At 37.4% G+C, this 24070-nt stretch overlaps 1 protein-coding gene across 1 annotated transcript in view; it reads left to right on the top strand.

The window, feature by feature from the left end:
* Nucleotides 1-24070, top strand: part of LOC127153655 (uncharacterized) — a 547126-nt gene that overhangs the window by 314122 nt on the left and 208934 nt on the right. The window contains exons 32-35 of the mRNA XM_051094869.1: nt 10003-10176; nt 10434-10607; nt 10861-11034; nt 21589-21762. Coding sequence (XP_050950826.1) covers nt 10003-10176; nt 10434-10607; nt 10861-11034; nt 21589-21762 — 696 coding nt within the window. The remainder of the gene's footprint in view (nt 1-10002; nt 10177-10433; nt 10608-10860; nt 11035-21588; nt 21763-24070) is intronic.

Below are 24070 nucleotides of genomic sequence, written 5' to 3'. Positions count from 1 at the left end.
AACCGTGATATATATTTTTTTTCCTCTCAGCTCAGAATAGGAGTTTATCCCACACTTTTTTTTTTTCCTCTCAGAACTGACAAACTGACAAACTGAACATTTTTATCTTGAATTAAACCGAGTCCAAATCCAAATTATGAGATATAAATTTGCATTTGTGAGAAAAAAAAGTCAGAATTGTGAAATAAAATAAATAAATGTTATGTAAAAATGTTTATTGCAATAGGTTTAAATAAAATTCCTATTGTTTAAATCCAATTTATGCTTTAAGTTAGAACTTTTTTTATTTATTTATGCTTTAAATTAGTTTTCTTTCATAGTACATCCGTTTAAACATCTGTTTAACTTCAAATGGCATCTTTGACGACAGCATTCTATAAAAATTGTGCATTCTGATTATGACATAAAAAGGCACAGCTTTGTTTTCCTCTTATTCCATGGATTTTACCTGTTTACCTCCACTTGTTACCAATGTTTTCTGCAACCCCTGATGTCTACTCCTAATTGGTCTATACACAAAACAAGTGAAACAGACTAAAAACGAAGTAGTATAAATGCCAGACTAATATATGGTGCTGTAATTCTGCCATAGAGATACACTTAAAACATAGAAGACGACTTGGAGAATGTGCATAAAACTTGCACGTTGTATACAAACCCAACACAACAACAAGACAAACATGGAACAGTACATTTATTACACTGTTTATTAATCGGTGGTAATGTTAGTTAATAAAAATACAGTAATTTATTGTTCATGTTGTTGTTGCTGTTACGTGATGTAGCAGTGTCTGAATAGGGTTGAGACGTGGGGTGATGACATCATTGTTTCACAAAATATATGGATTGCCTGTACACACAAAAATGCAAGGGTGTCATTTTCAGATTTATCCACTCAGGGACCTGGTTCCAAAAAATAGGGATTTTAGGTTCTCAAAACACTGGACAAATGCCTATACAATACAAATTTCTTTAGTTATACAGTTAAATGTGTCTCTGTGTGGATGGGCTCTAAGATTTGTACTTGCAGAAATTACTAAAGCAATCAAACCTCTTAATTAGAATGGGTGGGTGTCCCAATACTTGTATCCATACAGTGCATTATTATGCAACATGTTGGTTCATAGTTATTTTCATTAACTTTTACGATGTCGTTCTTTTTAACTTCTGTTATAAATCACATGGTGTCACATAACTTTAATGCTAAAATCATTTAACTACCAGAATCTCAACCTAAATACACTCAATGTGATACAGGTGCACTTTCAAATGTGTAACTCATTGGCAGTAAAGCTATAGTTTTACCAGAGGTACTTTTTTCAAGCTTACTTCAATTTATCAGTCACTGAATAAAAAATATAAGGAAAATACAAATTTAAGGGTAGTATGAATGAACTTGACCCTCTTCAGTGTATAATATACTGCTTATACTGCTTATGACTCTCTCTCTCTCTCTCTCTCTCTCTATATATATATATAAAGAGTTCAGATGCAAAAGCCTCTAAATCCATCTGACGTATTTCTCTAAAATGAGCGTTTCTTTCTGGCTACTTTGTATAGGTTTCTATGTAAGTACTGGTACTTGGGCTGAGGCTGGAATTTAGCGAGTCTGAAGTAAAAATATTTGATGGACGTATACTATTTGTCAAGAGCATTCACTTGGTATCATTATCTCATTTTTGACCGAGATGGCTATTAGAGGGTTTTGCATCTGAATGTGTGTGTGTATATATATATATATATATATATATATATATATATATATATATATATATGTGTATATTCCATTTTAATTAATTATATGCAGTAAACAAACAACAATTAAACAAGAGCTTCACGATTCTGGATAAATTGAGAATCCCAGTTGTTTTTAATAAATTGGAGACCATGATTCTCTCATGATTCTGGAGAAAAAAAGATTAGAAAACTAAACAAAATAACACAATTTACTAGTTGTTCTGACAAACTGTTCATTGCTTAAGTCTTTTAAAAACATATATTCATTTAAACAAAATCAAAACAAAGTCAGTGTCTCATGTATACACACGATACACATTATTTTATTTTTGCACTATCAATTATTTTCTCATCCAAATTTAAGAAGAGGAGACAAGGGTGGCAGTGTCTCCTCTTCTCAAATTTGGATGATAAAATAATTGATATTGCAAAAAAAAAAATAATGTAAATATGACTAAATATTGGTCAGCAGCTGTGTTTTATCCACAATAGCACAGCTCACCACTTCACTCAACGGTTCTGTGTATCACTGACCAACACCCTTAGCAACATAAATAATCAATAATATAGCATCAAAACTGTTCCATGTACTTCAGCAGAATTAACTGTTTGTTATTTATTTAATGAAGCATTGTGCCTTTTTTTTTAATTGTGCCTTTGAACGATTACATCATTGTGGTATCTGTAATTGTTATCACGATTAGAAAATCAATTAATTGTGCAGCTCTAATATGTATAAATTCTGAATTCTGTAATGTGATTTATTTCCCTCTAGGTTAAATGATTGTGACTTAACAGACAGAAGCTGCCCAGCTCTGGCTACAGTTCTTGGAACAGTTAACAATCTAAAAGAGCTAAACATGAACAACAATAATAATCTGCAGGATTCAGGAGTGAAGCTACTCTGCACTGGACTGAAGAATATGAAGTGTAAATTGGAGATACTGAGGTAATTTATGTGAAAATATTTTTGAATGTTGTCTCAAATGTATGAGAATGCTATTATCAATAAACATCCAACATATTATTGAGCAGATTCTTTTTACAGACTTGCAAACTGCAGTATCACTCAAGAAGGTTATAAAGCTCTGGCTTCAGCTCTGAGATCAAATCCTTCACACCTGATAGAGCTAGATCTTACAGGAAATGTTCCTGGACATTCAGGAGTGAAGGAGCTCAGTGATTTACTACAGGATCCAAACTGTCAACTGAAGATACTGAGGTGAGATGTGATGAAATAATACAAAATACAGTGTAATCTAGGTACAGTTGTTTTGCCAGATACGGTTCAAAAATACATTGTGTCACTAGATGTGTGTTCTAGATTATGGTATTTTTAACTTGGATAATTAACTTTCAGGTTGGCAAATGTGCCGGTGTGTTTAGTTGTTTTTTTTTTTTTTTTTTTTTTTTATAGCGTCAGAGCTGGAAGCAGTGCAGCCAAGAAGAAAACTATGAAATGTATAGAATAGACTATTGGGAATAATTTAATGCACATTAAAGATTAAAATAAAATAAAATGGAAGTCAATGATTCTCATAGTCTTTATGCAAGCATAGAAGGCCTTGTTGTGGTTAGACCTTGTTAACCACTGCTAAAAACTTAGAGGTCGTAACAATTAAAATGATTTGATTTTTACAGTATAGATAACTTTATATTGCATCGATACCGGTAATTGATTTTTCTCCGTTTCTGGGGATGAAATTAGTACAATTACTTACTTGCTTACTTTAACATTACACATATTCGCATTAAACCATTAGGTATGAGGCTTTCAGTTCAGTATGCATTAACCAAATGATTCGTTGAACTAATCCTATTACGTCTGCAAAATAAAAGAGCTTGAAGTGTGTGAAATATAATGTTCTGAGTACCACTGCACTTAACAGACAAAGTGATGTCTGCCCCTTCCACCCCAAAGAAAAAAACACTACTCCAGTAGGGTTGTGACTGTAAGGTAGTTTGTTAGTTTTCCCTCTTTTCGTAGCCTTTTTACAAATATTTTGTAAATGCCTGTGCACATTTACATTCACTTTCAAATTAGCGGCAATTCAGCATCAATTGATTGAATTGACAGTATGACAAATGTCATGACAAAAAACAGTATGACAAATTCACTTACATTAAACATTGAATGTTTAATTTATTTTAAAAAATGAGCATAAGTACACAATGCTATAGGCCTAATATAAAATAAAAAATAATTTATACGAAGTTTAAATATAAAACGCTACAAATCCAAAGCAAATACGGTGTAACCAAATAAATATAAAACAAATGTCAAAAAAAGCTTCCAAAATCATCTTAGATAAACGGGAAAAGTTAAAAGGCCTTCCAAAGTCTAAAATATTTTTAAAGCAACTAAATCTTTCGCCAACTTCTTGTCTTTTTCATGTCACTCATCAGCTCGAGTATCTCCTCAATGTAAAAATCAAGGACATTTCTCTGTCTTTCTTTCTTGTCTTGTTCTTTTTGCTGTTTTTTTAAACGCACTGAACTGTGACACCACGATGTAATATCGAACCGAACCATTACACCCCTATTACATACAGTATCTCACAAAAGTGGGTACACCCCTCACATTTCAGCAATCATTTTAGTATATCTTCTCAAGGGACAATACTATAGAAATAAAACTTGGATATATTTTAAAGTAATCAATGTGCAGCTGGTATAGCAGTGTATGTTTACTGTCCCCTAAAAATAACTCAACATACAGCCATTATTGTCGAAACAGCTGGCAACAAAAGTGAGTACACCCTAACTGAACCTGTCAAAACTGTTCCAAAAATGTCAATATTTTTTTGTCAAACCATTATCTAGCACTGCCTTAATCATTCTGTGCATGGAAACCACCAGAGCTGCACAGGTTGATGCTGGGATCTTCTTCAAATCCTCTATAATGACATCATGGAGCTGCTGGATGTTAGACAGATGGTGCTTCTCCACCTTCCACTTGAGGATGCCCCATATGTGCTCAATAGGGTTCAGGTCTGGGGCCCGTTCTTCATACGTTGCTTATTACATCCGAGATCAAATGACACATCCAAGATTATATAATTGCGCTAATCATGACCTGGCTAATTTGGTTCTTCAAACACACCCGTTGTTGATGATTAGTGTGGCTGGATTGAGTTATCTGTTGGTTTAAAAGGGGCTATGTATCGATACTCGAAACCATGATCAGCAATGCAGCGACTGGCTGGTGGCAAGACAATGTAATAACATCATGTAATTAAAAAAGACACCTGACGAAAAACTTGACACATTTCTGGACTTTCATAAGGAACGGGAAACAGAAACAGCCAAGCGAAACAAAACTACATAAATGTTATAATAGATCAGTGAAATGTGCACTGTTTTTATTTTATTTATTTTTTTTTTTTTTTTTACATGATTCCCAATTATTTATATTCACAATTTCTAATATTTGTACAGGCTTTGCATTTTTGTTTCAATGTAATAATTAGCAATTCATTTAATTTTATCTTTGAAACAATTTTGTAAATTAAAAAGATTCTTGAAGGTCAAGATCTCACATTATCTGCATCTCATGTGCTCCATAAAGCCACTCCCATAATAGCTGTCATCACTCAAATGAATGCACGACTCTACATTATCTGTATAGTATGTGTGTAAGATTCTAATACATCGAAGAACCTAACAATCCAAGATTATGCCATATCGTCAAAAGTCAAATCCAGCTAACTGAGTTTGCGACCGTATGAAGAACGGGTCCCAGATCACCTTCACCTGCACCTTCCTCAAGAAGGCAATTGTCATCTTGGTGGTGTTTTTGGGGTGATTATCATGTTGGAAAACTGCCGTTCAGCCCAGTTTCTGAAGGGAACGCATCATGTTCTGCTTCAACTTTACAGTACATAAGGGAATCCATGCTTCCCTCAATAAACCACAACTCCCCAGTACCAGCAGCACTCATGCAGCCCTAGACCATGATGCTACCACCACCATGATTGACTGTAGGAGAGACACAAGTTTCTTGGTACTCCTCACCAGGGCATCACCACACATGCTGGACACCATCTGAGCCAAACAAGTTTATCTTAGTCTCATCAGACCATAGGACACGGTTCCAGTAATTCATGCTCTTGGACAGGTGGTCTTCAGCAAGGCTTTCTTGTAAGCCAGCTTCAGAGGAGGCTTCCTGCTCGGATGATGGCAATGCAAAGCGACTTGTTGCAGTGTGCAGCATATGGTCTGAGCACTGACAAGCGGACCTTCTACTTCTGCAACCTCTAAAGCAATGCTGGCAGCACACATGCATCTGTTTTTTGAAGCCAGGTTCTGCACCTGATGCACAGAGTGAGCACTCAACTTCGTTGATTGACGCTTGCAAGGCCTATTCTGAATGGAACCTGTCTTGGAAAACCTCTGTATGACGCTGGCCACAGTACTATAGCTCAGTTTCAGGTTGTCACTGAACCTCTTATAGCCTAGGCCATCTTTGTGGAGAGCATCAATTCTAAATCTTAAATCTTCAGAGTTCTTTCCCATGAGGTGCCTTGTTGAATATCCAGTAGTCAGTATGAGTGAATTGTACTCAAAGCACCAAATTTTAACTGCTCTAATACAAGATACACAGCTTTGTATGGTCCTGTCAAGCAGACAAAAACATGAACATGATGAATAAGACATGTGGCTCTGCATGGTTAAATGACATAGTGCTGTTATCACTTAGGGTGTTCTCACTTTTGTTGCCAGCTATTTTGACAGTAATGGCTGTATGTTGTGTTATTTTCAGGGGACAGTAAATATACTCTGCTATACAAGCTGCACATTGACTACTCTAAAATATATCTAAGTTTCATTTCTATAGGATTGTTCCTGAAGAAGATGTACTAAAACATTGCTGAAATGTGAGGGGTGTACTCACTTTTGTGAGATACTGTATGAAACAACTTTTAATTCATATGATCGCATTTGGCTATGGTTTTAATATAGCATGGCTTAGTGTTAATGCATTAAGCCTTGAAAGAGATCTGAATTCGCAATGGCATGCTGTCTCAGAAAGCCAGCTGTCTGTGTGCACACTTTTTCCATTGCTTATTTGAATAGACAAATAAACACACAATTATGTCAAAATGCAAGTCATGTTAGAGTCTTTAAGTAAACACAGCAGGTTAGGTATTAAATAAACAGTCTCAAACGTGCCCCTAATATGCCACTTTTAAGGTTCCTGAAATTATTTGTAGTCTCCTACAATAATTTACATGCATGAAAGGTCAAAAAAAACACAGTTTCTCTCAAAATATGCATTTACTATCATCTCATTTTCCACCAATTCTCAAAAAAAAAAAAAAGTTTAATGCAGTTTTAAGTTTACCACATACAGTGTGTGTCAGAAACAGTTAGGGCTGGGAAAATAAATCGATACATCGCAAAACTGAGAAATTGTCACTTCCTCGCATATTCCCTTTCGATCACAAAACATGTCTTTGAAAATTTAAATAAGTATATTGTTTTTTGTGAACGACTGAATGAGATGATTTTCATCATTTCATCTTGTAGAAAAAAACTCTAGCCTACCACATCCAGTTCTCAAAAGTCTTGTGAACTAATGTTCTGGATGAGTTTCTTGGTCTTATTTCAGTGACTTAAAAAAATTAGATTTTCACTAACCACGCATAAATGTTGTTTTCTCAAAAGCAGAAACATGTACATTTTTGTTGCTTACACATTATTGTAGCCCAGTTTGTGCTGATTACAGTGTAACCAGACTTTACACATTAATATGTTTTTAAGATACTGAAAAAAGCACAAATGTCAGGGCATGTCAAAACTTCTCCAGGGCCCCAAAACACCCTCAGACCCCAGAGGGTTAAGCATAGATTCTGAGATTTTTGCGAATACATCACAATTCTGACTTGAGTCGATTCTGAGCTTAGTTTTGAACAGTAGATGGCACTGCATGCTTTAAAACAGCTGTATTCTGCTTGTTTCCAAATCCTTACACACACTTAAATCTAAAATAATCATTCATAAAATTCGAAAAGGTTGAAGCGAATTACAAGGTGTTCACAGTGGGCTGTTTACATTAATCTCGTGTCATAAAAGCATTCTGAGCCAAGGTGAAATTACATGACTCAGTCGAATGCAAAATCCCTCTTCAGCATTTGAGTGTGCGGATAAAACTAGATTAGAGCACCATCTGCTATTAAAATCTAAGCTCAGAATCGATTCCAGAGAGAATCACAATTCTGCATCGATTCATTGTTGCAGCACTATAAACAATAGGCCCATTGCTGAAAGTTTGATAGAAAATTTGATAGTCTGTTTTTTTTTTTTTTTTTTTTATATATCATACTTACAGATTGATTCAGTGGAGCCAGCTGGTTCAAGTTAAATGGTTAATGAGCCATCTTTTGAAGGGGTCATATGATGTTGTAAAAAAAAAAAAAAAAAAAAAAACATTATTATGTGTATTTGGTGTAATGCGGTGTGTTAACATGGTTTAAGGTTCAAAAAACACATTATTTTCCACATACTGTACATTATTGTTGCTCCTCTCTGCCTCTCTATACATTAAGTATACAGTTTTATAAATGGATTTGAAGAAGGGTTCAGTCAATTTTGTGTCCATTTTGTGTGAATGTATGTGACGATGTGTTTCCACATGGCAAAACTTGTGAGGGGAATTTACGATCATTCACACTCTGATAAGAGTAGTGGAGAACAAAGCAGTGAATGGTTTAAAAACACTTGAATTACAATACTGTATACAGTTACGCTTTAAACAGGAATAAAAACAAACTTAAAACATTAATTTTGACAGCGCTATTTCTTACATTTTAATCTAAACTAAAACACACCTTTAAAAAAGATTGAAAATCTATCATTTTTTTATATACAGTCATGTGAAAAATTCGGACACCCTATTGAATTTCATGGTTTTCTGTATCAGGACATCATAAAAAATTATCTGGTCCTTGGCAGGTCTTAAAATTTGGCAAAGAAATTCTCAGATAAACATCATCACATGACATATCACACTGTGTCATTATTTATTTAAGAAAAATACAGCTAAGAGGGAAAGGCCATGTGTGACAAAGTTAGGACACCCTATGAGTCAACTGCCTGTAGCAGCAAAACTTGACACATTCATTTTCTGTGTGACTTTATCAGTCTCTCACATCAATCTGGAGGAATCTGGACCACTCTTCTTTTCAACGTTGCACCAGTTTATTGAGATTTGTGGGCATTTGCTAATGCACAGCTCTCACCACAGCATTTGAGTCAGGATGAGTTCTGGACTTGGACTGGACTATAGCAACACCTTATTTCTTTTCTTTTCAGCCATTCTGTTGTAGATTTTCCGGTGTGCTTGGGATCATTGTCCTGTTGCAAGACCCAATTTTGGCCCAACATTAGATGTCGGACAAATGCCTTCGCATTTGACTCTAGAATACTTTGATATACAGAGGAGTTCATGGCCAACTCAATGACTGTGAGGTGCCCAGGTCCTGTGGCTACAAAACAAGCCCAAAATGATCAGCCCTCCTCCAGCATGCTTGTCTTTTGATATGAGGTGTTTGTGCTGATATGCTCTTTAGGTTTTCACCAAACTAGTGCATTATGGCCAAACATCTCTACTTTGGTCTCATCTGTTCAAAGGACATTATTCTAGAAGACTTGTGTTTTGTTCAGATGTAACTTTGCAGACCAAAACTGTGCTGCATTGTTTATATATATATATATATATATATATATATATATATATAATATAGAAGATGCTTTCTTCTTCCAAGCCTTCCAAACATGTCCTAACTTTGTCACACATGGCTTTTCCATTTTGGCTTTATTTTTGTTCAGTGAAAAATGACACAGTGCAATTTGCCATGTGTTGTTTTTCATCTGAGGTTTTATTTTCAAAGTTTTAAGACCAGCCAAGGACCAGATTTGTTTTAATGATGTCCTGATACAGAAAACCATGGAATTTAATAGGGTGTTCTCACTTTTTCACATTACTATATGTATTGTACTTTTGCACTTTAATCTGTTTAAAACATGTCTTTACTTAATGCATTTTTGTATATTGTTTTATTTTATTTAAATATTCAGAGTTTATAACATAAATAAGTTATTAAACCTGTTAGGAAAAAACATTTAATTCAATACCATGATAAAAGCTTTAGCAAGTACCAGGTTGAGGTTTTAGTAGTGTCACATGTCAATTGGAAACTAAATGCTTTTTCAGTAAGGTAGTCATCACATCTGGATGATTTTCCATTCTTTTTCTGTTTTCAGTCTGTGTGGATGCAGTATTACAGAGAAACAGTGTCTCATCCTGACTTCAGCTCTGAAATCAAACCCATCACACTTGAGAGAACTGGACCTCAGTGTCAATCAAATAGAAAACACAGGAGTGAATCACTTATGTGACGTACTGATGGATTCACACTGTAAACTGGAGAAATTGAGGCCAGTAACATTCACATACAAGAATCAAAATGCTTAATCACTTCAACAGTTTAAACCAAAACACTGTACTTAATATCTCATTATGAGTCTGAGTTCACATGCACACACAATTTTTACACTGTAGTGTTTGGTAATCTGGTTAAATAAACATGATGTTCTCTCTTACTCTGTTTTGTCTGCTTATAAAAAAAAGTGACCTTAAAGAGTTAATTTGTTTTGCATATTTTTTTTTGTTCTCTTTTTTTCTGTCAATGTAGGTTAAGTGACTGTTATATGACAGATGAGGGTTGTTCTGCTGTGACTTCAGCTCTGAAATCAAACCCATCAGACCTGAGAGAGCTTAGTCTGAGTGTGAATAAACTAGGAGACACTGGAGTTAAAAACCTCAGTGATCTACTGATGAACCCACAATGCAAGCTGGAGAAACTACAGTTAGTACAATTATACTTTACAACAGTTATTTATTAAAGTTATGTGATTTATTAAAATGTAATGTTTAGTTTAAGAGAACTGGGTCCAAGTTGCATTGTTTATACCATAGCATTGCATATTCTGGCCTTTGTCATTGGTCACAACTTACAGTATTTGTCAATTTATTTTCAATTATTTAATTTAAAGTATTTGAACCAATGTAAAAAATAGAATCATCATCTGATGAATTGTCTTTACTCTTTCTGTCTTCAGTCTGTGTGGATGCAGTATTACAGAGAAACAGTGTCTCATCCTGACTACAGCTCTGAAATCAAACCCATCACACCTGAGAGAGCTGGACCTGAGCTGGAATGAACTAGGAGACACTGGAGTGACAAACCTCAGTGATCTACTAATGAACCCACAATGCAAGCTGGAAAAATTACAGTTAGTAACATTATATTGTACAGTAGTTACAGATCTGACCACTGAGAACGTGTGCGTGGAGTAAAGGGAAAACGCGTGAGCACGACATATGGCGCAGGGTCTTATGGTGTTATTTTAATGACAAATGTCGAGCGCATTATTGTAGCGCGAAAGTAGATTAATACAGTGCGCGAGCGCAAATATTTCTGCTCGCACATGGATTTTCTTTGCTCTTGCACAAAACCGGATGCACGCTCTCACATTCATGCTGCTCTGGCCCAGAGAGATTGCGCGCACTTAAAACGTGTCTCTCCTCTCTCTTTTTTCTATTAGATTTTTCTACGACTGAGAGATAAAAACTCTTATTGGCTATAGGGAAATGAACCTGGATTTCTTTACACAATCAAAGATGGATCTGTAATTCCTACCATTTAATATGTAGTCATATTAATCAAATATATATATATATAAGAAATAGCAGGGAATCGGGTGCTTGCATGGTTTGTAAATAACCTCATTTGTTTGATCAAACCCCTCTGAGCAATTTATCAAAACAAACAAACAAAAAAGTATGATTCTTAATGTTCATGCGGTATATGTATATGTATATATCTTCTGATTTAAGGCAGAACTTTTTAGATCAGGGTCAGGTGCCCTATTTCCTAAATACTTAAGATGTGGAGACCAAATATAACACAAATGAATTCCTCATATTTGTCATAATGTCACCACATTATATTCTATAGGTTTAATGCATTTGCAGACAATGCAATTACCTTTAACTGTCATATAGCTATATATTCACTGATTTAGAGAAGAGTTTAGTGGGTTTTCATGGAAAAAAAAAAGCCAAAATCAGAACTGAAAACAAACACTAAATCCCAATAAATGTCCAAAGAGTGATTCTATTTTTTGTGTTATGATTATATCTTTCATCATTTACATCTATTTTTATGTTTGATGTTGATTTGAATTGTTAATTATTATTGCCAGCATACCAACTGAGAATTTATTGCAATTATTTTCATAAATCTGATATATGTGTCGTGATTTAGCTCAAAGGGAAATGTATATAAATAATTACAATTAATTATGATTAATTACAATTATTTATATCAGCTGCCAGTAGTAACTGTAGCGGAATTAATTTTCCATCAACTTATCTGTTCGCCCAGCAAACATTCAGTATAATTTTTATATCAACTCTAAGAAATGGTAATTTCTTGGCCACAGAAAATGACTTTCTTAAAGTACTATTGTATTACAACATGTAGCTCGAATCGGAATTGTAAAGGGACATTAATTTGCAAGGCAGAATCAGAATCAACACTCATGTAATTTGTGCACAACAGTTTTATTAACGAAGGACTAACACATAACTCACATGACTCATACATGGTGGAAGGGTCAGTGAGAAGCAGTTAGAGAGAGACAAGGAAATGAAGCTATGAAAAGAGTCAGCCACCTGAGTGAAACAATCAGTGCTGTCTACAGCTTATACTAAACCTCTGTTTGTTTAGTTAAATGTACGATACTTGCATTGCCTTGGTCCGAATGCAGTCTCGGGTGAAAGTCTTGATGGTTGGAGCAGTGGTGGTTTTGGAAGCGTGATCACACTCTTCTGGGTCCGAAGAGTGATGAACTCCAACGATGTTCTGACTCAATGGGAGTTTCTTCCCATGTGGAAAGTGAAGAAGAACCAAGAGCTGAGAGGGACCCAGCTGAAGTCCTGTGATCTTTGGGGAATGGAAAGTCAAGGCCGCAAGGCCTGGCGCGTGCTTAGGGAAGTCCTGAAGAGTTCTAGCTCATCTTCTTAAGTTCTAAAAGAACCCCTGACTGACTGAGGCAAGTCATGAAGATAAATTCCAGGGTTGAGTGGAAATGTCTGGCTCTTTATGGTCGAGAGCCACAGCTCTGAATGTTGGGGCTTGTCGGGCCCGCCGGGCACACCTTGTGCCGGCTCAGGCTCTCCGTGGGTTCCTCCACATGGGCAGCAGTCGGAAGACGTTGCAGACGAGGAAGACCGTAAAGGGCGCAGCGATCAATCGTTTGATGCCTTTAAACTCTCTGGAGGCTGCGCCTCTCCAGGAAGTCTATGAACCCATGGTAACTTTCACCTTTGGAGGGAAAGTTTACGACTCTTTGTCTGTGAGCATGGTATTTTGCATATGTAATTCGATTGGGTGTTGATGCAAAACTACTAAGGTTTCTTAAAACACTAATATGTTGGTATCAACATCTAATTTACACCATCTTTTAGATCATCAAAATACAAATTCAAAGAAACCAAACATGACATAGGTGGGTTATACAACTAGTCATCTATCATAACGCATGCATAAAACAGTAGAAAGACAAATACAAATACAACAGACAAAATTAAAATACAATGCAGTAATACGATACACAATGACCTGGGCTATGTGTGATAGGAAGGTCAAAGAAAGGTTTGTCTGTGAATGAATAGGAAAGAGTCTATTTCTATAGGCATTGTGTCTTTCCTATGGGCAAATGTAGCATGGGCCAATGTGCATTCCTCTGGGCAATAAAACCTCTTATCAGATCGTTGTCCTGGCAGCTGAGCCCTTTTGGGTGTTAGTTGCTGGGGGGTTTTGTCTCCAGAGCTCCAGCATATAGCTGGCTTGTTGGGTTTACAGACTATTTGTTAAACGTAACAATTAATGTATGTCTGATTGATCCAGATGCTACATATGACATATGTTGGACAGAGGTTATTTATATGTAAACATCATCAAAACAAACAATTACTAATGGTCATTCGATTAACATCGCTAAATATTATTAAACTAGAAATGATTAAAGATCCATCTTTGATTGTACATACATAAAACAGATAAAGTAGTAAAACAAAGTACAATAATTGGTGTAAAACAAAGTTACAACTTTAAAAAAAACTAAAGGAAAGGCCCTAAAATATGTTTTGAGAGTTTTTTTTTTTTTTTTTTTCCTAGTGCATAATGATAACTATTGAAAAACTTTCAATCAGGCTGCGAAAATAATAATTTTCTAGCGAATAAGCACGGAGAGATTTGCGAGTGCATAGGACACTGTTTGAGTGTGCACACGCACACTTTGAGAGAGAGGGAGAGGCGCGTTTTAAATGCGTGCAATCACTCTGGGCCATAGCAGTGTAAATCTGAGAGCGCACGTCTGGTTTTGTGTGAGAGCAAAGGAAATTTGTGTGCGAGCATTTGATTAATATTACTACATATTAAATGGCAGGAATTATAGATCCATCTTTGATTGTGGAAAGAAATCCACGTTCATTTCCCTATAGCCAATAAGAGTTTTTATCTCTCAGTCATAGAAAAATCTGACATTTGACAATGTTTAAAATAATTAATTTCTAGCGCGGAGTATAGTAATGCATGTTTGGCGTGCTGTCCGGGGAAGAGCTCCGAGCTCGGGAATGGCCCGAACCCAGAGAACCCCCCAAAAAGCAATAGAGTGGAGGACAGCCGCCGGACTGAAGCCCCCCCCAAAATAGGCGCTAAGATCTGGCGGAGGCTGACGATCGAGAAGTCGCCTGGTTGGCAGGCCGGAGGAGCCTACATACACCCGTTTTGAGGCTACGGATGGGTAGGCCCTGCCGCCCACTGATGTTGGAATGCGTGGTTTGGGGCACCCAGTCAGGAGGACTCTCGAGACGTCCGACGAGAGATCAAGACTCGTGGCATCGGATGGGTGAGCCTCGCTTGTGGGCAGCAAGTATGGAGGCCTGACCGGGAGGGCTCTCACCGGGCAGGCAAGAAAGAAGGAACACCTGCCTGTGAGGGCTCTCGCAGCAACTGCTGGGAGATCAAGACTCCAGGCGTTGCACCAGGTGGGGGGAAGAGACACAGAGTTTGGCCCATCAGGCGAGGAGTGAGAAAGGCAAACCCGCCTGGGAGGGCTCTCGTGGCAACTGCTGGGAGATCAAGACTCCAGGCATTGCACCAGTCGGGGGGAAGAGATGTGGGGAGGAGATGTAGCTTTGGAAGGCTTCTGACGACCATCTTCCTAGAGTTTGGATCCGCTGTTTGGAGAGGCCTTTCTGGGCTGCTGATGTTGCTGCCCCAATACGAAAAGAGTGGCTGGAAATTTTTTTCTGCTGGGATGCCTGATGATTGCAGGACAGATTTGAGGTGTTTTTGGAACCAGAAACGAGTAACAGGTTTTTTGGCTTCGTCTAGGAACAGGGGTTCATGGGGGAATTTGGCCTGTGAATTTCTGAGGTGGAGGAACTCGAGGACGGACTGATATGGTTGGATTGGAGAAGGGAGGTTGAAGATGTAGATGACATGGCCTCTTTTGGCTTGGTCTGTCTTGCTTTGTTTGATTAAAAAGGAAATAGTTTCATTATCGAGTATTGTTAAATCTGAGATGGTGGGGTTGGTATTTGGATCAAATTTAGAGGAGATGGTGAGTTCCGAGCATCTGAGGAACCCAAAAAAAGCTAGGATGAACATGGCATCGAGTGTGCGGGCAGCACTGAGAGGCTGATAATTGGTGCGGAGGGTGTGGATACATTTGGTAAGGATGTCTAATGTTATGGGAAGTCTAGGGTCGTTCCGGGTGGGCTGGGATCGTTGGATTCCCCCTGATCAGGAGGGAGGTTTGTGAGTTACTTATTCCGGGCAAGGGGGCGCCATACATCAGTTTGTGGAAGAATTGGATACCACTCAGGTAGCCCTTGATAGACCTGGCTTGGAGGCCCTTGATGCTGTTGAGAAATGAGATAAATGAGATGATTGAGAGTAGGGAAAAATCAGGGAAGGGTATGTTGTATGAGAGGTGGAAAGCTTTGAAGCATCTCCACGCGGTCACGTATGACTAGAGGGTTCTGGGAGAGACTGCTTGGAGGATGGTGTCGAGGGATGCGTCGAGGAGGGGTTTTAGCGTGTGATTTATGGGAATATTAATTCTGAATAATGAGGAACTGGTGTTGGGGATTTGTCCGCCTCTGGAACCAGCATCCTGAATTTCTGAAACAGAAAGCGAGATAGAGAGTCAGCGATTTGGTTTTCTGAACCTGGAACATGTTTGGCAACTAATATGAATTGGTCACAGGCTGAGATCCATATTAAGCGTCTTATGAGAGGCGTGAGGGCGGAAGAATGAGAACGGCCTTTATTAATGCACTGCATGGCTGCTTCATTGTCGCAATGCACTAAGATGCTTTTGGAAGCCCATTCGTTCCCCCACAGGTAAGCTGCTACCACGAGGGGGTAAAGCTCAAAAAAAAGCTGAGGACTGGGAGGAGCTCTGCAGCTGAGGGGGCCACGGAGATGCGAACCAGCGACCTTGGTAAAACCCTCCGAAGCCAGTGGAGGGAGCTGCGTCTGTAAATAATTGGATGTCAATAGGAGACGAAACGAGGTTGTTATAAAAGAGTGAAAGGCCGTTTGATTGTTTAAGGAACATTATCCAGAGCCTAAGTTCGTTACAGCATGCGTGAGATAGGCTAATGAGGTCCTCAAGTGCATGAACTGAGGAGGCGAGTGAGAGGAGGTGCGAAATGAAGGGGCGACCTTGGGGAATGAAGCGCATGGCGAAATTTAGGTGCCCAATCAGAGAGAGGAGCTCGCGTTTGGAACAGCTTGGGCTGGTGAGGAGGGTGGAGGAGACGAGGATTATTCGGTCAGTCTTTTCTTTAGGCAGGGATACCTGAAATTTAACTGAGTCTAGGTTGATGCCTAGAAACTCGATAGATGTGGCGGGACCCATGGTTTTTTGCTCAGTGATGGGGATCCCGAGCTTGGAAAAAACTTTTTGGATTGTGAGGATATGAGCGGCTGGGATTGCTTCGGGAGGCGAAATGACGAGGAAATTGTCTAGGAGGTGAATAAGGTGGGGAATTGCGTAATTGTTCAATAGGATCCAGCAAATGGCCTCTGATAGCATGTCAAAAATTTGGGGGCTGCTTTTGCAACTGAAGGTTAGGCGGACGGCCAAGTAGAATTTCTCAAGCCATCTTATCCCGAATAGATGCCTTATAGATCTTATAGAATAGAGTCTGGATGGATGGGCATCACTTTGAAAGCGAAAGTGATGTCCTCTTTTACGAGCCAGGCCCCTCGGCCTGCAGTTTTAATCAATTTGACTGCTTGGTCTATGTCGTGATATCTAAGAGAAAATTCGTCGAGTGGGATCAGGCTGTTGATGCTTGGGACCGGGGAATTATGGGGAGATGATGGATCCCGAGTTGACTTCTTTTTTGATTAGGTCGTTAACAACGTCGGGCTCTGCGAGGGCAGATTGGAGATTGTTGCAGATTTTTTGATAAAGAACGCATTCTACACTGGGGTTAAAACCATGTCTGAGGCCAGACAAAAGATAATTAGTAAATTCTTTGTCTGGATGGAGAGCAAGTTTGATAGCTAAGTGAGAAATGTTCACGGGAGTCGATAGGTAGTTTTTTGATCTTTTATTCACAGCTTTGTACACTGGACAGATAACGCGGGCGTGAGCTCCGCCACAGAAGCTGCAGACATGGAGAAAGCGGCAATGTTGTCTAACGCATCTCCCGCTGTTGAAGGAGTTGCATTCTTTTACAGTTTGGGGCCCAAACATTGTGAAACAAAGCTGCATATTGTTTTGAAATCAATGAATTTATTTTTGTAACTGAACAAGGTTTAAGAAGAATTTTCTTTGCAATCTTTTAATTAGCTTTTAAATTCTATCAGTTTTATATAGCTAACAAACAATAAGACGTGAAATGTCACTTCAGATCATTTATTATATACGACAGTGAATAAAACAGCTTGTGGATATTCAAATTATTTACTTCAGAAAAGACAATAGGCTTACATAAACCGAGCAACTTGAAACCGATTTGTACTTTTGTTAATTTTAATATAAGTTCTTTCAAATAATTTAGGGGATTTTATATTATTTATTCAGATCGCTACAGATATATCACCACTATAGATCGCTATATTCACCTCAGTTGAAGCTGCATGTAAACTAATCATTTCGATTACAACGAGACATGTTTCATTAAATTATACTTATTTGTTTCATTAAATATTCAAGTCAGTTCCCAGGTCACCGGAATTTCTCCAGGTGCTCCTATTCCAGGCCATTTTCTCAAAATATTATAACTTTAATCTCTTGCTACAACTTAATTTTTGTAATTTTGACTTCTCGTATTGCTACAACATTATTTCGTCAAAATATTATCTTGGAGTTTTTAACATGGCACTAAAAAGCCATACATAATGCTGCACCTTTATTCTCACAATATAATTTTATTGCTATGACTTTTATTTTTCTCAACAGTATGGCTACTACTTCATTCTCGTAATTTTGATTTTATTCTAAAAATATTATTGTAATCTTATTTATTATTTATTTATTTATTTAACGTAATGCGCCATAATATATCTTGTCTGGGTGTTTAACTGCAGAATGTTATTTTGTAGGCTAGTTCGTCATAGTAAAGCATCATGTTTTATAATATTGACAAAGTGAAAGGAAAACTCTCAACGGTTTAAAGACATTAAAGTTTTTTTTTTTGTTTTTTTTTTTCCCCAAGTCATATTAAAATGTTTGCTGCAACATGTTAAAAAATACGCTACTATAAAATTGCGATTTTTGGAGGGGGGAAGAAATCACATACGTCGCATTTTATTGAGATATTTAACACTATAAACAGCTACAGGCTATGTTTCCCCTCACTATTCAAATTATCAAATTGGCTATATAAATGTTAAGCCAAAACAAATTAATTTAAAAGTGAAACTAAAGCCCTCTCTCATTCAGCAGGAATCCAAATGTTTCCATATTCACCACATATTGCTTCTCTTGCATTTTGGACCTAAAACATAATTTACAGCACAGTGAGACTTTAATGACATTGACATTTATATCTTTCAGTGATTTTAATAAGAAAACTACAGCTAGTTAATTTAATAAATTCATAATAATAATAATCTTTATTTTCTAGCGCCTTTAAGTGTTACTCAAGCCGCTTTACTTAAACAAATAAAACATCAAAATACACCAGTAAAGATTCCATTAAATATTCCATTAAATAAGCAAAAAGAGCAAAAATAAATTCAAATGGAAACAATAACATAACATATGACACATGACTGTCACAAAAATCCTAAAAGTATTACAGCCACAGTGTTTGTTTTATCGTTTATTTATTTAGTATGCAGTATTGACGTTTATACGATGCTGACTGAGTGGCATTGTTCTAAATAGGGGTTTAATTCTGATATTATAAATTAGCCTTGGACGTGTGCACTGGCGCATTCACTTGGAGGACACGCAGGACCCTCGTTCTAATTACAACCCATGAGCATAAAGACATTACCCACTAAATAAACATTTGGTTGGTTTACTCTTTAATCAAAACGACAATAACAATTCCTTTGGAATATCAAATTTCCAAAGTATTACAATAATGGAAGAACATCGTTCAGCTAGGTTAGGCTGCTTTTGTATATTAGGCAGCTTGACATGTGGAACTGAAATAAACCCTCAAATTGAAAACAAAATGTACATTATGCATATATGAATTATCACTTTTGCATCTCTCGGTTTGTTGTTTTTAATTTACTTTTAGTAAGACTAATAAAATCAGCATGCTGACTTGACTAGCTATTGCCTGTAGTCGCCAACATATCGACTATGTATGTGGAAAGCGCAATAAAATGTGTTTACAAATAATAAAAACGTTAATGGGTTAAGTCCTTTTTTACTTCACTACATAAAATGCATTTATATTTAGACTGAATAACAGGTATAGATTGTACTGCATGTTAGCTTGCTATTTTTTATTTAAACTGAGATTTTATTTAAACCCATGCCTCACTAACAAAAAAATATGCTTAACCATAGGTCGAGCGCTGTAGTTCCAACCACATAAGTTCACGCTATTTGTGAATGTTCGCTTGAATTATGGTTTCAAGAAAAACACTGAATCGTTGAACTGTGTTGATAACGACGGAACTTCTGACCATTGTTGGCTAACGATGCTATTGGGAAACACACCCCTGGCCGCGGTGTTTAACTACAGAATATTGTTCCTTGTGCCACATGGTGGATATTGTGTGAAGCACAACAAAGTTTTGAAAAATCCGAAATAGACCCTGCAGGGAGCTCTGTGATCACGCGTGGCAAATTGCAGGCTGCCGCGTGAAAAAAAGACGCATTCTTAGTGGCCAGATCTGTACAGTGTTATTCAAGTTTGGTCGGTTATTGTTCAAACTTTGTATGTTTTATCAAGTATTTAATTTTATTTTATTTTTTTATTTAATTTTATTGTATTTATTTATTTATTTTAATATAAAGAATTTATGTGCAGATTATTTACATACAGAAATACGGAGAATACAAAAGGGAATGTAGTGAATAAGCTTAAAAGGCAAATGTATATAAACAATTACAATGAATTATAATTAATTACAATTATTTATTTTGGGTGCCAGTAGTAACTGTTGCAGAATTAATATTACCATCAACTAATCTGTTCGCCCAGTGTACATTCACTGTCATTTTTATTTATCAACTCTAAGAAATTTTTTGTTGCCACAGAAAGAACCTTACTTTGAGTACTAATTCACCAGAGCATGTAACAAGATCAAGAATAGTTAAAGGGACATGACTGAAGTCAAGGCCTGTCAGGTGTGGCTTTACTGGCCCTGGGACTTAGTGAGTCCCATGCAGGCAGCAACCAGACGCTGAAGCAGAAGAGCAGAAGATGAAGAGAGAGAGGGGGTGAGGCAGGTCACTGATGTGAGGCCTTTTAACTTGGTATAGCAAACCAAACATGGCATAGGTGTGGTTATATTAGCTAGTGATTCTAGACATGCATAAAAAATATACAATACAAAAAATCAATATACAGGAAGAGTAATAATACACACACTGACCTAGGGATAGGCGTAGTTATTCATAGAAAGGTTTGGCCATGAATTAATAGGGAAGAATCCATTTTTATGGGCATTTTGTGTCTCTCTTATGGGTAAATGGAGTGAGAGTTGCTCTGCCCGCATCCATCTGAGCAATAAAACCAGTGTTATCAGTCTGTTCTGCCTGTTTGGGATTGTCCATAGAACTCTAATGCATAGTGCTGATTTCACAGACAGGGCTTAGACTATGCCAGTATTAAATCATAGTTCAGTTTGGACAAATAATTTTTATAAAAATGCCTTAGAAAAAAAACATTACTGGTGTGCATCTGGAGACAAAAAAAAGGGCACTGACAAATTTCAAGATCAGATTTGCAAGTTTCTTTCAGTTCAAACAGCTCAGACTTACATTTTAGTCTGGGACTAGGCTTAAGCCTTGTCTGTGAAACCGGGGGATTGTTTGCTTTTTAGGTGAGGGGGTTTGCTGGATTATTTATCAAATATAAGGAATAATTGTGTGTCTGATTGGTCCAATGCTACAAAAGACATCAGATAAATAGTTAAAAAAAAAAGAGAGAAGAAACTGTATCTTTCAGCATATTGAACTAGTGTGACTGGGTTTTAAAATAGACTGTTGGAAACTAAATTACAATTCTTCAGTAAGATGATAATCATAGATCTGAGTCATTGTCTTTTCTTTTTTTGTCCTCAGTCTCTTTGATTGCCGTATTATAGAGAAACAGTGTCTCATCCTGACTTCAACTCTGAAATCAAACCCATCACACCTGAAAGAGCTGGACCTGAGCCGGAATGAACTAGGAGACTTTGGAGTGAAAAACCTCAGTGATCTACTGATAAACCCACAATGCAAGCTGGAAAAATTACAGTTAGTGTCATTTTACTACTAAACAGCAGTTTACAGTAATTTTATCTTAAGACAGCAAGGCTTGAGTTATGTTGTTTAGAACAGTTTCTAGGTTATATATATTCTCAAGGTGATAAAGTTGAGGTTGATGAACAAAACTAACATTTGCATAAACATGTCCATCTTTCCATCATGTACACCACTTCTAGGTGTATATATATTTGCATGTGTTCATCATTGTTCATCAACCTCAACTTTATCACCTTGAAACATCAAGTCAGTCGTTTTCAGGTCTGTCCATGAAGTACCTGCAACACTGCATATTTTGTATGTCTTTCTGTATCTGACAAACCCAGTTCAGCTCTTGCAGTCTCCACTAATCAGCTGATGAGTTTAATGAGTTGATGAGACATAAAAAATCTGGCACAAGTCCTGCAACTTGAAATACAGAAAATGTACTCTGTTACTAATGTAACCTTGGTTACCTAAGATATGGGAATGAGTACTATGTCACTGGACGCTATGGGGAAAGCTCCTTTTCTCTGATTACTCAAGCCTTCCATAACACAGTGCAAATCAAAAACAAACTAATGTCGATGCAGCAAAGCTGCACTAACCTATGGCTATGAAACCTGCCATAGCCCACCAAAATAGACGGGGTCATCTGGCTGTATAAGTGGGTATTGTGGCATAGAATCTTTGGGTTACTTTGACTAAAGTGTTGACACTGAGTCATGCAGCTACTTAGCACAGCTAGCATTGCAGTACTCATTCTGGTATCTCAGGGAACCGAGATAACGTTAATGGGGAAACCAGTACAATCACATTATGCTATGATAGAGGAACGATTAATTCTTGGATTGACTTAAGCACCCAAAAGGTCCCAAAGGTATTAAATATAGCAGAGTAAGCCACATCGGAGACAAGAGGGCAAAACTCTGGCCTTAGATAATCATTCCAAGAAACTCAGTACAGACTGGCCATAAGGAGGGCCAAGAGCATTCAAGGAGTAAGACAAAGCCTGAGGGAACTGTGACGAGCCTAAATAAGACAAAGTCAGGCCCTCCAGAACTGAATCCCATGCGGGAGTGTGCCCACTTACTACGCAGAAGGGACCTGAGCCTGTAAGGCTGGGAACTGGGTGGAAAGCACCTTAGGGTGTTTTCACACTTGGTCCTTTTCAGGGGGTCTGAGGACAGTTCATGTGATTTTTGGCCCATATGTGAACACTCCAAACGATCTCAGACCCCTCAGAAGCGAACCGAACCAAGATCATCTCGGGAGGTGGTTTGAGTATGGTTCGCTTTCGGCAAAAACGTGCATTGTGAACACAAATCGACCCAGGCTCATTTGATTTGTCCTTTCGCGAATTCCGATGTAGTTTGGTCATCAGATGTTTCCGTACAAATCAGCTGTTCATAATGACAGCTTCTCCCCGCAGATCACTACAAATTATTCGCTCACAACGTACACTCATTTATTTTCATTTCAACCACTTTCAAACTGTGTAAGAGTGACGCGGCTGTGTGCCTTGCCAGTTGAAACTTTGTGATATACGTTTTTACGAGCACGCACGTTCCAGGGGGGAGCTAAACTAAACTCTCTTTAGCGTCTATTATGTTTAAACTGCCAAAACACACATGGTTTACATATACAAAGTTGGTTTTGTCTTAATCGAACGTAAACATCTGAGAAAGTAATTGCATGTGTATCAATATACTGATCTGTGCATTACTGTAGGTCTAGTACAGCATTCAGATACATTATATACCTATAATGTATCTGAACAATTTAAAGCAGTTTACTGTATTTTCTTTTATGTTATTTGTCCAATTTATTTATTTAATTTCAATGTCATCAATGCTTTTCCCACGGGTCCTTAAAAAGTCTAAAATTTAATTGTATCAAATTTAAGGCCATAAAAATACAATGGGGAAGAAAAGACAAGTATTGCCATATAGCGTAATGTGATTATTAAAATTAAAAAGGGTATGATTTTATTGGATTAATATGAGTGCTGCACGTTTCAAAGTGAGGTGCTGCACTGCTTTGTGTACTGCCGTTACTGGAAAACCGTTATATTTGTGAAAGAAGTGCCACCTACTGGCAGAGAATGAATTAGCATTTTTAATCAGCCCTTCTTCTAGTTTAATATTATAATTGATATTAAACCAGCCTATAAACCACTAAACCATAAATATAATAATTGATACTTTTGACTCTTTTCTTAAAAATAGTTTAAAGGCTAAAATGTTAAGGGGTAGGACCTGTAGACAGGTCCCATGTAGGGATGGTGAGGAGGCGAGGCGGGTTCAGCCTCCTAGACCCC

This window comes from Labeo rohita, chromosome 22, assembly GCF_022985175.1.
Source record: "Labeo rohita strain BAU-BD-2019 chromosome 22, IGBB_LRoh.1.0, whole genome shotgun sequence".
Taxonomy (NCBI): Eukaryota; Metazoa; Chordata; class Actinopteri; order Cypriniformes; family Cyprinidae; genus Labeo; species Labeo rohita.
Note: the sequence above shows the minus strand (reverse complement) of the source record. Positions and strands in the feature narration are given on the sequence as shown.